At 37.0% G+C, this 16204-nt stretch overlaps 1 protein-coding gene across 1 annotated transcript; it reads left to right on the top strand.

The window, feature by feature from the left end:
- The first annotated feature begins 399 nt into the window (after positions 1-399).
- On the top strand, positions 400-15509 carry RhoGAPp190 (Rho GTPase-activating protein 190). Its single transcript, XM_023169801.2, is given in 3 exon segments — positions 400-748; positions 6585-8972; positions 8975-15509. Coding segments are annotated over 2 exon segments (4941 nt in total). The 5' UTR covers positions 400-748; positions 6585-6607; the 3' UTR covers positions 11551-15509.
- The last annotated feature ends 695 nt before the right edge of the window (positions 15510-16204 follow it).

Below are 16204 nucleotides of genomic sequence, written 5' to 3'. Positions count from 1 at the left end.
AAACGTAATATTTCGTTAAAATTTTAACCCGAAATGCCACTCAAATAATTTCTTTCATATTCCTATAGCTTGGTACCGCCATCTTGTGCTAATAGTTCCCTCAAATAGATGATTCAGTAATTTGAAATTCTCAAGAATTCTCAATATTCTTATCAATGGTGTTTTTTGTCGACAATGATATTTTGTTCACTCTTGAGAATTTCAGATCAAGATCAATCAAGCCCCAAAAGGTATCAAAAGCAAACTATGTGTTTATTAATATCGCCACAGCTTTCTTCCGAGTTGCAATTTATCATAGTTTCAAGCAACGTACTAGTTTTGTTCGCTGGATACAAGTTAACAAACGAACAGACCAAAATAACTTCTGACATTTGTCCATTGTAGTGTCATCGTTTTGTCACTTGTCATGTGTCATGTTAATATAATGGGTAATGGCTTCTTTAAGGCGGTGGGTGGTCGAAAATTTTATAGCTTACAATTGAATTGGAGGATGTTGTAATTGGTCACCTCTGTTAGAATTGTATTGAAACTAAAATTGCTCTTATAGTTATCATATTTGATTACCAGTAATTCAGTTATGTGCAGTGTTGAAAAAATTTAAAACTTGTCATGGAAGATAATGGTTCATAGGAATTTTACTGTAAACGATATTCCAATGGTCTGAGAGTGTGGATAATCTAATTGTCTGATTTCCCACGGTCGATATGAAAATATTTTTGGTTTTCCATTACTTGTAATCGCCATCAAAGTAAGTACAAGTACATATTTATGTGCGGGTGTATTGAAATAAAATGTTAATTGGCTCTATATCATAATCATCCTTTATTTACTAATTTGATGAATGTCAAATTGAACTTTTAAATTATATTTGTCACAATGAGATGCAGAAATATGTCGCATTTACTTTGGCGTATTAAGTATATGATTACACAAATGTGGAAAATGAATGTGTTTGGAAAAAAAACTAAACAATTCATTACACCCATAAGTCATTTAAAATACAGTTCCATTTTTTATGTCCTACATGTCAGGAAGATGAAAAGGATTGTGAGGTAGCAACTACTACATTTCATTTCAGGCCTGCCTTATTAATTAGTCTTAAATGATGTTTTCTGAAACCTGTAATCAACAAAAGCTCTAAAAAACAAGTGTTATCTCAAAACTAATTCCCAAAACTGGTTGTTTTATGTAATAGTTATATCATTTAAAAATTGAATAATTATCTAGTTTGCCAAGTGATCTCCATTTTGGTAGCTACATTTTTATACACAGTTGTTGAAAATATCCAAAGCTTATCAGGTTGCTGTCATATCACTGAGGCTTATTTCACCTTGTCAGGATTGAATACCATTTTAGCTATATGGAGCAAATGTTGGTTATTGGGTATCAAATACTTACTGTGAGATCTTTAGGTGGGCCTCTGCATGTTTTTGAAGGAACGCAAAACTATTGTCTGTGAAATTTAATTTGCTTGTGAAAAACATTTTTTGTGTCAATGTCCAGTAACTTGTCTATTTTGATAATTTTGACTATGAAAAAGGGCTAACAAATTGTACAGATCTTAACATATTGCAGTTTATTCTTCAGTTCACTTCATTTGCACATATTCTTGACAGATGTCAAAGGAGTTTTGAAATGTGAAATATGTCGACGTGTTGATTGTTTTCTAGAACATTCGATGGAATACAAGATGTCCTCTGTTGCTGTTGGTTAGTTAGTTGCAATTTCGCCACTATCCACATATTTTATCAAGACATGTTGCTAAGTATGATTCATTTCTGAAGAGCTCTATAAAATACAGTTCTCTTCAAATATAAAAATGTATGCCGATTCTTTTAGCTTATGTCTCTTAGGGCGCGGTTCATTGGCAATCATTCTATTTATTTATTTATTTATTTATTCAACTAACGGGCAGCACTCAATATACAAATATGTTTTTATAAAGGTGTACATAAATACTTATGATTATGGAAACAATTTTCGGCATTCCCTGTAAGTATCGGATGGTCAGATTGTTTTCTCCTTTTTCCTTCCTATCGTTGAGCTGTTGTCGAAGATTTCTAAGGTAGTTTCTCTGATGAAGAGTTAAATCAGAACCGATTTTAATTTCTGGAGAGGTTAATTTAATTTTATTCCGAAGAATGAATAAAGCATCGTCACTACTGTCTAGAACAACTTTTATTGGCCGAGAGGTGTTAGTGTTCTTGCCAACACGAAATATTTTTTTGATATGTAACTGTGGATCTAAGCCATGTAATATATCGTTGACTTTAGAATTATCATCATCGATTTTGGCTTTAGTTGTAGCTGCATTGGACTCAGAGATGTTGTACATCATTATGTTGCTGGATCTTCTTCTGCGTTCTTCCAGTTCATAGACCACTGAATCGAAATCAGTTTGTTGAACCGGAGATGCTTTGGCGTGCTCAAGTGTAGTGAGTTTGTCAACAAGCTCATTCACCTTTTGTTCGAGAGTTACAATTTGTTTTTTCATAATTGGCAATAGTCTAAGCCCTTCCTCACAGTCCTTGCAAAAATATTTCAATACTCTTTTATTTTTTAGCTGCATACATCTGATTTCAGAAGAGGTAAGCTCAGCACATATGAAGTGCATTCTTGTGTGACATCCATCACATTGACAAGAATCCTCTTTATTGCACTTTGTATCACACTTGAAGCATTGCATGGTTCCTTGGTGTCGAAAGTGTATCACTTTTGACTACTACTCCTGGCCTATTGTTTTCTGTGTCCTATGTTTTTATACTTGGAACTTTTTTTAGGCAAATAAAAAGGGCAACGAGATAGGAGTTCTTTCCAGGACAAAAAACAATTTATACTGAACGAAATGCAGTGATAATGGTTGAAAATGCACTTCCGGAATTGAAATTTATGAAATGAATGTGATGACAAGATCCACTGATTCACTATCAACCTTTTGTCAAAGACTAAACTTTTCAACTGCAGTACTTCAGCTAATATTTCAGTTTTTATCAGAATAAGTAAACCACATGTATTTACTGTACACTGTATCTAATCTTGTTCCATTCAATATTCACTGTTTGATTTCAAAATATCTTTTGACAATTTTAATCCTGATCTCTCTACTGATGATCCGAAATTCGTTTTCTATTCGCTATTATTTAATTATGGATGTTTTGAGTGATTTCCACTTTATGTCTTGTTATCAGAATTGATTATTGTATTTGAATAGTTAAGTAGGTGCTAGTATTGCAGCGTTGCCTAGGGAGAATTGAATGATAACAACTATCCGAAACAACAAATTCAAATGGTAATTGAAGTAATAGACTAACTACTACAAAAAATGTCACCTTTTGTCTCAATTAAAAACAGAATGAAACACTTTTCAAAACATTGTCAGTAGGTCTTACTCTAAGTAATATAGCCTGAGGCTTCAACATATACAAAAAACCCAAATATATTCAAGGTACATTTGGGAATCAGGATCAATGATAACAGATATGCATTAGTCATGTTCAGAGTCTTGAAAATAACAACCATTTCTTTGTTTATCAGCCATAAGGGCACTAACGATTATCTGAGTCATCAGCTGACAAAACGACACAATTCTCATGATACTTGCCACATTTAGAACATTGCTTCACACAACTCTGACAGATTCAACCATTCATAATGCTCGATTAGGAGGCCTGTTGGTCTGTAGGTTTTTATGTCTGACTTTTTGGCTATGACTGCGGTAGACATCAATCATGAGATTACGGACGAAATGTTCTGGTTATTCTCCGAGCATAGAATTGGTATGAGTCTCACAATTCATTCCATTGGTTTTGGGCGTGGCTTCGTTCCTATTGTTTGAATTAAATGATTTGATAAGAAAGCAAATTCGTTTAGTTGCTTTTAACTATACTGCCATACCATGAACTTATCATCAGCGTAAATCAGTCTGGAATGTCGTTTCATGGCCGCTCGCTCTAAGATACATTGTTCGAATTTTTTCATGAAAAATTTTGCCACCACAGGACTTGACGGACTGTCCATTGCGGTGCCATCTGTTTATTCATAGAAAACACCATAACAACAACGCACACAGGTGGACAGCGCCAATTTTATATGATAGTCTTTATTACTAACGACTTTTTTATAAAATTATTATGGCATCTCCAAGTGTCATATGTCACAACCTACTTAGAGTAATGTTTAACAAATATACAATAGGAAGTAGAACAACTGAATATTGAAATCATACAACATGTATCTTTTTCTATCTGTTTGTGATATATCCTATACGACTTTATTTAATCGTTTCATAAGGAAATGAAAGTTTTATTTTCATCATTTTTTTCAACCTAAGTTCACGCTGGACAGGCTCTATCCCCCGTAGCCCCGATACATTCAGGAGTTCACGCCAGCATTATCAACCCATGACCACTCCCCACACCGTGGGATAAGTGATCATTGGCTCCCAGAATCATGTGCCCTGAGCAAGCGCAGTGAGCCAAGAATGACAGCCTTTTGCATCTGTCCGACTAAGATTCCTGCCTTAGTGCGGCAAGTCGGTATGATTTTGAGATTCGAGAGTAGAGATGGCATAATTCCACCAAGGACTCCAATAATCAGCACAACCATCTTGATGGAGTGGTCTGGATGGAGTCTGCGAAGTTTGAAGAGAAAATCTCGATATTTTATCCGTTTTTCCCCTTTTTTTCGAACGTTATTTGTCTCGCCATGAGCTGGAATCTTCACGACAGATATCGTCCTGCTCTGGTGGTCGAGAAGGACTACATCAAGCTTATTAGCTTGTATGAGTCTGAGGGTGGAGAACCATTAGTTCAAAAAAATTCGGTACTTCTCGTTCCCCACAACTGATGCAATATCCCCCGGAGCGTAGAGCGACACCGGTGTCTCGTCAATACCGTAAGAATGCCGTAGGTGGAAATAAAGCACGCTTAGGGCCGCGTTATGTCGATGGATATAGGCCGAGACCGCATATGCTGGACATGCCGATAGCAAGTGCATTAGGGTCTGGGACGCCTTGCGGCAGACCCTGCACCTTGTGTAAGAAACCTCTACCCATCACACGACTGCGGTAGAACAAGGTGTTGCAGACACCATTCTGGCAGGCTATGATGAACCCCTCAGTTTTCGACTACAGCCCACTCGGCCTGAGAAAAGCGAAAGTCAGGCGCTTTGATTAATTCCGTGAGCATAAAAATCGCGTTCTCGGGATTTGATGAAGTCGACGAAGGCCGTTTTGGTAATTTTTTTTGAGGGCACCCGGCGATTTTGAAAAAAATTTTGAGTGCACTTACGTATTTTGATGTGTAGATTACGAATCCGAAATGAAAAAGCGGCGCTCTCCCTTATTTACAAAGTCACGGCCCTTCAAGGTTCAGAAAAGGGCGACTTTTCAGCCTTCCTTTTTACAAGAAAAACTATTCATACACACAAGCATTTGTTCAATAGGTCGCCTTTACACCTTTTTTCTCCTTCCTTGATACTTTTCACTTCAACAATCAACATTTTTCCAATAAAAATGTTAAAAAATGTACGGGGCTGCTTTTTGGTTATATATCTCTGTATTTTACGTTTTTAAGGTTAATGACATAGTTGGTACGACTGATGCTGTCAATAATCCTAAAGTAATTCAAATGTTTTTTGCCTTCATTCTTTAGACCGTAAATTGGTTTTTGGTGGTGTATTAAGATAATCTACGAATTTGGAATAGTAGGCGGCGGCAAATACCAACTGCTTTTTTCTGAAATGTCACTAGTAACTAACCTAGAAACAGAAGAATGTCGCCAGAAGGAGCATTCGTTTTTGAATTGAGTTTTTTATAAGAAAAATGTTGATTGTTGAATCGAAAAGTGTCAATTGAGAAGGAATAAGGTGTGAAGGTGACCTAGTGAATAAATGCTTGTTTTTAAATAGTTTATCTTGTGAAAGAAAAAGGCTGAAAAGTTGCCCTTTTCTGAACTTTGAATGGCCGTAACTTTGTAAATAATGGAGAGCGCTGCTTTTTTATTTCGGATTCGAAATCTACGCATCGAAATACGTAAGTACACTCAAAAATTTTTTCAAAATCGCTGGGTGCTCTCAAAACGAATATTTACCGCCGTTTTTGTCTAGTCCAGTTTGGCAAAAATTGGTGAGAAAGTTATCGAAGTGCTTGAAAAGATGTTAGTCAGTTGGCGCGAGGTCTGGGGAGTATGGTGGGTGAGGCAGAACCTCAATTCGTTAATTTTCGAAACGTGCAGACGTTGTAGTGGAGCAGTATCGGGTTTCATAGTTTGCATTTTTCCTATTATACTTGAATTCGTTTTCAACTCGTACTTTGTGAAAACAATTTCATATTTCACTGCATTTCATTATTATTATTTTTTCAAAATATGTCAGTTGTTTATTGTAAAATGTTTTATTTCTGTTATTTTATTATACTTTGTAGTTAGCATTTACTGTTTCTTGAGACCATAAACTGAATTGAATACAATTTCCTCAACAAGAATATGCTGTTTGTTAGTCAAAAAGGTTTCTTTCTTTCTTGTGATTTTCTATGAAAAGTGGCAATACATTTGACTGAATAAGTGAATAAATTTTCTTTGTTACAGCCGTTTACTTTCAACATCACAAAATGGCGCGTAAAGGAGACACAATAAGAAGCATCAATGTTTCTGTTGTTGGTTTGTCAGGAGTAGAGAAAGACAAAGGACATGCTGGTGTAGGTAAATCTTGCTTCTGTAACCGCTTTATGAGACCCCACGCCGAAGATTATAATGTTGATCACATTTCGGTGTTGAGTCAGACTGACTTCAGCGGTCGTGTAGTCAATAATGATCATTTTTTATATTGGGGGGAAATTATCAAGACTTCCGAGGAAGGAGTCGATTATCAGTTTAGCGTTATTGAGCAAACTGAGTTCATCGACGATGCCTCTTTTCAACCTTTCAAAGGAGGAAAAATGGAGCCGTATGTGAAACGCTGTGCTTCAACCAAGATAACGTCGGCTGAAAAATTGATGTACATATGTAAGAACCAATTAGGTATCGAAAAAGAGTACGAACAGAGAGTTTTGCCTGACGGAAAGTTGAGTATTGAAGGCTTCATATGCGTTTTTGATGTTAGTATTGTGCCAAGTAGGAGTATAGAAAAACAAGTAGAATTTGTAGCAGCCATACTGAACAATCTCATCAAATCTAAAAAACCGATTGTGTTTGTTACGACCAAAAACGACGATGCCAATGACATTTACGTCCGTGAAGCTCACAAACTGATATCAAGGAATGAGTATAAAAATAGCATTCCGCTGGTAGAGTCTTCTGCTCATGATAGCGTCAATATCGACATCTGTTTCATGTTACTCGCCCAGATGATTGACAAAACTAAAGTGAGGTCGAAAATCCCTTCCTACATGGAAGCAGCCATGACACGAAAGGAAATCATGGATGCTGCAAGTGAGGCTTTCATGAGGTTAATCAGAGTCCATGTGACTGATTACCACGCATTATGGTCTCAGACGGTAAAAAAACTGAACTCTCATAAAGAATGGAGCCACTTTGTGCAACTGTTCGGGTTAGACGGAACGCAGAGGTTGTTCCGGAGACACATTAAAAAACTCAAAGACGAACAGATGGCCAAACAGATAGCACATTACATGGAGATGCTGCCAGATGTACTGCATGAATTTATTCCGGGCTTCAACACCTTCACTGATATGGATTGGCCGTCGATCCAGCAGTATCTCAAAACCCATCCTAACTTCTCGCAGTATTTCTTTGAAAGGCCCGAAGATTTGCCGTGGTCGGAGTGTTTAGGGGAAGATAACGAAGAAACTCGCATACCTTTTGATGTATTGGATACTAGCGAAGCAGAAACAGTTTTTAAAAACCATATCAATTTACTGCAGCAAGAACAGAAGAGATTGGAGTATAAGAAGCAGTTCAAACAGTTACTTGAAGATACAGGTTACGTGACTCCTGGTAAACATTTATCAGAAGTCAGAGTTTTATTCATGGGAAGGGAGTGCTTCGAGGCCCTCTCCGAACATGACTGCCAACAGATATATGATGCGCATCAGAGGGAACTGATTGAAAATGCCAAACATAATTTCCAAGAACTCCTTCTGGAGCATGCCGACCTATTCTATCATTTCAAGAGTATAGCACCTACGGGGACAATTACCCAAGACGACATCAAAGAGATCACGGATGTTCTTCAGGATGATTTCAGATACAAGATTCTAGATAGGCTTGACCAGGATCGGAAGCTTACACTCTTCCAGCATTTGGGTTTCATACATTACCCGATCAGAGAACACTGTCCGGCATTTCCTAACTGCCAAGATGCGTTGATTGAACGCATTTTGGCCACCAAAGCACACCGACCCACTTCGTGGAATCATAGTAATCAATGGCTGATAAGTTCGGACAACAATCAACTGAACTTGCTAATCCTGGGTTTCAATAACTTGGCTGAGAATTTTGCTGCCAAGATAAGAACGCAGTGCGACGACGATGAATATGAAATCGACTGCCAATTTTATAATTTGGACTACAGGATCATCAGCGGAGATGTTAGTTTACCTCATAATTCGTTCAGAACGTCTGATTTTATTCCACACGGTAGTTTTTGCGTATACTCCAACGCCGAATCCTTCGAATATATAAGAGAAAGTTTGGAGAAAAAACTATTATCTAACTTGGAACAAGAAGACAAATTACCGTTCCAAGGTTTGCCTATTGTTTTGATGTTTCTACAGGACTCTTCCATCGACGAAAAAGAAATTTTGAGATTGAGAGAAGATGGGCAAAACTTGGCTGACAGTTTGCAGTGCCCTTTTATGGACATTTGCCTAGATCAAGTGGCTGATCAACAACTAGTTTCTGACGCCCTTCATCAACTGGTACAAAGCATACATCACCGTGCCGGTTTTCTAAATATAAATCAGTCTGTAATAGAATGTATCGAGCCTGATATTCGGATAATCATGTGCATGTTTTGTGGGATCCTTACTCTGTTGAGAGTGTTTTGGGACCCCTCCTTTCGCACCAGTTCTGTTTCCTGTCGTCTGCTCACAGTATCATTCTTGAAACTTTTCTGGGCGACTCTAAAAGGAAAGTTGAGGTGATTATTTCATCGTTTCACGGCGCAAATGCGTTCCGAGATGAGCTTGTCCACGGCTTCATTTTGGTTTATTCGACCAAGAGAAAGGCGTCTCTAGCAACTTTGAATGCGTTTTCGATGAACATTCCTAACCTTCCAATACAGATCCTGGCTGTAACGGATGATGGCGGAGCCACAGCATTCTTCAATGATGATCTGAGTCAAATGTTGATAACTGAAGGTAATTCAACTGCGGATCGATTGCACGCACATTTCATGACGTCGGTATCGTCTATGCAACACAAAACAGCTTTCTTCACTCCATTCTTCAAGGAGGTTTGGGAAAAGAAACCGGAAATTGAGCAAGCCTTCAACATGGAAGAGCCTTCGGGCTTGGACAGTGGCGAAGGTACTCTAGAAAGGTCGAAGAGTCAAAGACACAGCCATCCAATGCCGCCACCACGACACGAGAGCTATTATCTTAAATTGAATGACGGAAGTGAAAGCGAAAACTTCGAGCTGAGCGGTCCAGAAGAAAGACTCAGTTCGAGCGATCACAGCGACAAGTTTTCCAGTATTTACATGTACGGAAGTGAGGGTAGCGATAAGAAGCGCAATGTGCATTCAGGGTTCCATGTGTACCCTCCACCGGCAACCCCGCCCGAACCAGCACCTCCAGATAACATTCTAAATCCTAGACACGGCAAAAAGCAACTTCTTTCGACTTCTCAAACTAGTTTGGACGATATGACTTACGGAGATCACCCAATGTCAATTCCTGGCAGCGCGTGGAATAATTATCACCAGCACGCCTTCACCACGGGTCGTCGGCATGCTCCCGTCTCGAAATCTAGGTCAAAGGGCGTTTCGCAAACTTTGAAGCAGCCTGGAAAACTGAATATGAAAAACTATTCAGCTGTCACCGAAGCCATCGCTAGAATGAATGTTAGCGGCGTCGATATGACTTCTTCGAATTTCGGGAACGCTCCGCTTGCTACTCCCGAAGCCGTCGATTTAGGTTGTGAGTATGCGCAAGTGAAGGATCTTGTTCACAATATGTATCAGGGGCATAGCCCCGAGTATATGTACACCATGGTACAAGACGCGATCAGTGGGAAGACTAAAATAAGACAGAGGCGAGAAAAGGGCCAACCTTCGTACTCGGACACTGATAGCGAGTGGAGCAGTCTGGAAAGAAGGCAGCGAGCCAGCGAGATCTATTCGAAAGTCAGTAGAAAGAGCGGAACTCACAAGAGGCAGAGAAAGAAAAGAACGGCCATTCCAGTGCAGCCTCCTCGCGTCCCGCAACTCGGCTCGTTTACCCTACCCTCTGCACACACCCCCGTCTTAGATCCCGATGTTGATAAGGCTAACATAGTGACTGAATCAAACTCTGACTCGTCCGAAGTCAGTGAAGCTGAACCGTTCCTACCCCAGAGTGCCGCCGACATTCGCTTGAGATTTTCCCAGCAAAAGCGCTCTCTAAGTTTGAAAAGGAGAATACCGGATGTGCCGAATTCTCATTTCAATATTCAGCTGAACTCCTTGGATTTATACCATACGCAAGGGTTGATTCACGACGAAGAGTCTAGCTTGGACGTTTCTTCTCCGCGAGACAATAACTCCCCAATGTTTGGTGTTTTGCCGAAGATGAAGGAATCTGATATGGAGAAACTCTTGAGGAAACGTGAGAAGCAAAAAGCGAAGGACGATTCAAAGCTAGAGAAGCGTAGATTGAAAGAAGAAAAACTCAGGAAGCTTGCTGAAGAAAGAGACAAGAAGAAGCAGTTGAAGTCCAAACAGAAAACGGCACCGACAAGCGGCGCTTCTTCGAAATTGGCAGATTACATTCAATCCGATAAAAACTATGTCCCTAGTTTCATGGAGAAATGTGTGAAGTTCATCGAAAGCGAAGGGTTGGACTCCGAAGGGATCTATAGGGTTCCTGGCAATAGGGCACATGTCGATTTACTCTTCAATAAATTTGAAGAAGATTCCAACGTTGACATTCACGAACTGGACATTCCTGTTAATGCTGTTGCCACAGCTTTGAAAGATTTCGTTTCCAAAAGGTTGCCGCCGCTATTCGATCCTGATGTGATGACTGAAATGGAGGAAATAGCCGGCACCAGAATGAAGCCCATGGTCACGACCAGCGGGAACATAGAAGTTAAGAACGATCGTAGCTGTCGTTTATTGGCGCTCAGAAGTATGTTGGACAAGCTGCCTCCTATAAATTTCCAAGTTTTGAAATTCATATTCCAGCACTTTGTGAAAGTCACTGAGAATTCCAAGTTGAACAGTATGGACAGTAAAAATTTAGCAATATGTTGGTGGCCTACGCTGCTACCTATCGAATTCAGTGATATGGGAAGATTTGAACAGATGCGTCCTTACTTAGAAGACATTGTTCAGACAATGATTGATCAATACCCATTCCTATTTTGTGGTAAGGAGGCTTTTGTTATGGTTTAATCGCTTTTTGAATTACAAACCACGCACAATTCGCTACCACAGCCTCTATTAATTGATGTTTCATCACTTATCGTTGTTGAATTTTGGAGAGGCCTTTTTGCTATTATTAAAATGGGTAGGATGTTCACTGACCGTTGTTAAATGTGTGATGATACAGTGTAATTTGTATTTTTACATTTGTCCATTGTATTTCAAATTGCTAAATGATACTTTTATAAACAAAATGTATGAACAATGTTCAGTAAAACCTTAAATGGGTTGTTGTGTTAGCATAGTAAATGTTATATATCCATTTCAATTATCAACGAGAACGTAGCGGAGCTACTCTGTCCATTATTGAATTTATTGAAATTCAGTGAAGGCTCTCAGAAGTTTAGAAATTGAATGAAATACGTTTGATATGTTCACATTTGTGAATGTAGCAAAAATTGCGAATGTAACTGTATGATGGTAGTGTTTTAGGTGTTAAGTTATTGGTGCTTAGAAACCCCAGCTATTTTTGTAAAAGGTGTAAACAGACAATAATGTTCGTACGAAACCAAAGTTGATCCTTTCCTCATATTTTGCGAAGATTTTAGAAAGACCAATTTAAATTATTCCTATACTTCTTCAAGTTTCAAATCTACACATCAGATAAATAATTTTTTTATAGGTTTGTAAGGACAGTTTTTAAACTGTTACTCCAATATAAAACATATATTTTGTTTCATGAGTTGAGTTAATTGAGCCTCAAGTAAATGCTCCATGCATTTTTTGGTGAACGAATATTAACATTCTTGGTTAGTTGGATGCTGAAAATAATAAATGGGTTATTATATGGAGGAAGGAAACCCACAAAAATGAAAGACCTCATCTCAGAAACCATCAATGTGGAATCAAATGTGCTTGCATTGTTCTACATAAGCCTACAAAATGAATTCTTGCGAGCTTTTTTTTAGTTTTCAGAACACCTAAATAAATAGAAATCAATTGAAAACATCCAGGAAGCTTTTTTGTTACAGACTTGTGTAAATTTGATTTTATTCAAGTTAGTCTTACGAATCTCAATGTTTCATTAGATGCAAGTTACTTTTTGTGGAAACAAGATTTGTTGACCTCAAGTTGCTGCTTCATTACTAATCTTCTTTTCTCAAAGTAAATGTCCTATTCGTCATTGACTTATTTATTCATTTAATTTTGTCGTTCATAAAGATCTAAATATTTGTCGATACTTATTCCTGACTAGTTATAAACTAGAGCCCAAACACAAAGCTTTTAAGTATTCAACACCAGACAGCGCTGTTTCGACCCAACAAAGGTCGCATCAGAGGTGTTAGGCTGAACCACAAATGCAACAGACCCTGAAGGACAAGCAGAAGTAGATAAGGACGATGCCTTCTCGCCTTTCAAAGACGCCATCTGTTGGATCGACAGAGAATCAATATCAAACACTCATATGAATTGTAATATCGTAATTATATGATGGAATCGGCCGATACTTGATGAAAATCCATAACTAACGTATTCCAAAAACGCAACACGTGTTTCGCCATACAATGGCTTCATCTGGCGGGAAAGACACGCCAGATGAAGCCATTGTATGGCGAAACACGTGTTGCGTTTTTGTAAAACAATTTAGTGAAAATCTCACAATAAAGTGTTTTTGGAATACGTTAATATCGTAATTGTCACCCCAGGCAACTTTTTTGGGTGAACATTTGCTGCTGCAATAAAACCTACAACTGCGCCATCTCTTGGATCGACAGAGAATCAATATCAAACACTCATATGAATTGTAATATCGTAATTGTCACCCTAGGCAACTTTTTTGTGTGCACATTTGCTGATGCAAGAAAACCTACAACCGCGCCATATCTTGGATCGACAGAGAATCAATATCAAAGACTCATATGAATTGTAATATTGTAATTGTCACCCCTGGCAACTTTTTTGGGTGCACATTTTCTGCTGCAAAAAAACCTACAACCACTATATGAATGAATCAAGAGGTGAATAATGTGATCCCTATTTTTCTGTATTGTTGTTACTTTTGCTCAATTATTTGCGAGTTGGACTTTGAAGGATCAAGTTTGGTAAGGTTTCTTATTTTGACCTATTTATTTATTATTTTGTTGATCTCGAATTTAATTTCTCAAGTAATAAATTATAATTGACCATGTACACACGTGACTGAAGGGGGAGTTCTAGTGATTGTGCGAGTCACTTCCCTAAACTGGTTGATTCAAAAATATTATAATTATTTTATCAGGACATTACTGTATTCATTTGTATAGTTTGTCAAATGTAAGAAGAGCTTTCTGAATTCCGTTATGGCCTCGCCCACTAGACCTGCGTTTGTTAGAAGACAGTGAGAGAGAGAGAAATACTTCTCAAGTCTCTGCCTGGATTCGACAAGCTGTATCTGTTAATATGTTACTTTACATCTGTCAAACAGTTACATTAATTTCATTATTAGTGAGTACATGTAGAGAGGTATATTCCTGGAATATTTTATAATTGAAGTCCAATGTAAATTGCAAGACTGAGTCATATTGAAGTGACTTGGAGTGCCAATATATTTCTAGTCTGCTTTCTAAGACAGTTTATCAATTTGCAATGTGTTGGTAGCATTTTTGTTAGATTAAATAATTTTAAATAATTCCTCTTTGAACAAGGAAAATTGGAGATTATTGAAACGAGGTTGCTAATATTGATATTATTTGTAAATGTTATTGAAAATGTCTCAAATGCTTTGCACTTTTTCATTTTGTCCACTTTCTCAAGCTATTTTTATGTAAACTGTGAATCTTATGTAACCCAAAACTTTTCCTGATGACCAAAAGGACAATAGTTGTTCTTTAAATGTTATAAAAAGTTCAGCGTGGCAAATTCTCCAGCAGCAAAAGTCCAATTCCAGTATTTTTCTGTAAGTGTGATCATTTTTATTTGAAATAGTGATAACGATTGTTTCAAGGAAACAGATAAATCGCGTATTTAAACGTTCAATTTTTATTTTTGATAGAAATATACATCTCATAGGAAACACTGTCTAAATGGTATTTTATCATAGATAATTTTATTTTCATGAAGAAGTTGAATGAATGAAGCTCGATACAACATGGTAGTGGAAAAAAATTTTTTCAACAATGGATCTGATATCCTTTCTTTGCGAAATAACTCTTTTTATGTTGATGATATGTTAAAAAAGTTAATGATATCAAATATGACCAAATAATTCTATCTGGGCCTTGAAACAACAACTTCTCTAAAGTAGATTGGACATTTTACATCATTGATTTTTCACTGCTTTAGTTTGAAAAGATTTATAGCTTTTTTTAATATTCAAGAGAGGAAATGCCAGATAAGGACTTGTAACGAAAAGCTTGTTTGTGGTATAGGTGATATATTTTTATATTTTATTTATCTGTCAGCTCTTTTAGTATTGTGATATTTTTACTGTTTGGCACATTAGGTATAAACGATCCTATACACTGTTGTATGAATAAAATGACATCGATGAGAAGAGTATGCAATCAAATGATGAGTGAACAAATAATATCGCAAACTCAGTCTGCTCTCAGCTATTTTATATTTTGTTACTGAGGAATCACTTTTTTGATTGCATCGCTTTTTGATTCTGCAGGTAGGAATTGAGTGTGCAAAACAATAAATAATTTTTGAAAATTGTGATTGTGAACGTTTGCATACAGCTTTAGAACTGGAAAATGTGAATTTATTGCCTCCAATAAATTCAATGTAAATTATGTGGATATTACGTAGATCTCTTGATACTAGATTAGGAAATTATTCTTATTGCTAGAATGTATATATGTAAACAAATAAAAACCATGTTTATTTATGCTTTATATTTATTCACTATACTTATACCAGCTTGCTGTATTTTCAATGTTGTTGGATTGATTTTGTAAAATTTATCATTTATAAATTTGTATTTCTGTTTTAATAAATAAATATTTGCAAAGTGTCTTTTTAAATACCCAATAATCCGAAGGAATCTTTTTGATGATTTGTTTTTCTATATTTACAAATTCTGATTTCCTTTTGTTCAGCACTCTCTAGAAAATATAATGGTAGTGTTACCAGAAAAATGCAGTAATAGGTAAAACAACAAATTAATCCTCATTTGATTTAAAAAAAAAGAACTCTAGAAACGTTCAGATAGTAATTTTATCGATAGTGAAATTTAGCAGTAAATTTTGAATTTTCAACAAGAATTTGAATGCAATCATTGGAAAAATCTGTTATGGTACAATTTGTTGCATTGCGAGTTGCTATTCATGATTTTCTGTCCAACAGATCTTCAATTCAGAAGTTATATAACGTTTACAACTTAGTCAAATAAAGGGTTGAAATTGGATCGATACAAATTGTTTGTCAGAAAGGCAAGTAATAGTAAAACTACTGATATGCAGCAAAAATCACTGAAATATATTCTTTGTTTATGTGGTTTAGTCACGTACAATGCTCATGCGAAAACAAACTTTTGTTAAATATATCGGCGACGAGATTCGTTCACTTCTGAAATCGTTAATTTAGAAAAGAACTTTTTTGCAGGTCAGCAGATTATTCTCAGGAAACAATATTCTTGAAATTTTGTATGAGAATTCTTGTAGGTCAGGCTAATCAGATAAAGAACTCGACCAAATTAATCATT

The sequence above is a fragment of the Leptinotarsa decemlineata genome, unplaced genomic scaffold (assembly GCF_025532065.1).
Source record: "Leptinotarsa decemlineata unplaced genomic scaffold, Ldec_3_MD MMD2_tig00000882_RagTag_RagTag, whole genome shotgun sequence".
NCBI classification, from domain to species: domain Eukaryota; kingdom Metazoa; phylum Arthropoda; class Insecta; order Coleoptera; family Chrysomelidae; genus Leptinotarsa; species Leptinotarsa decemlineata.
This window is presented reverse-complemented; position numbering and strand designations above follow the sequence as displayed.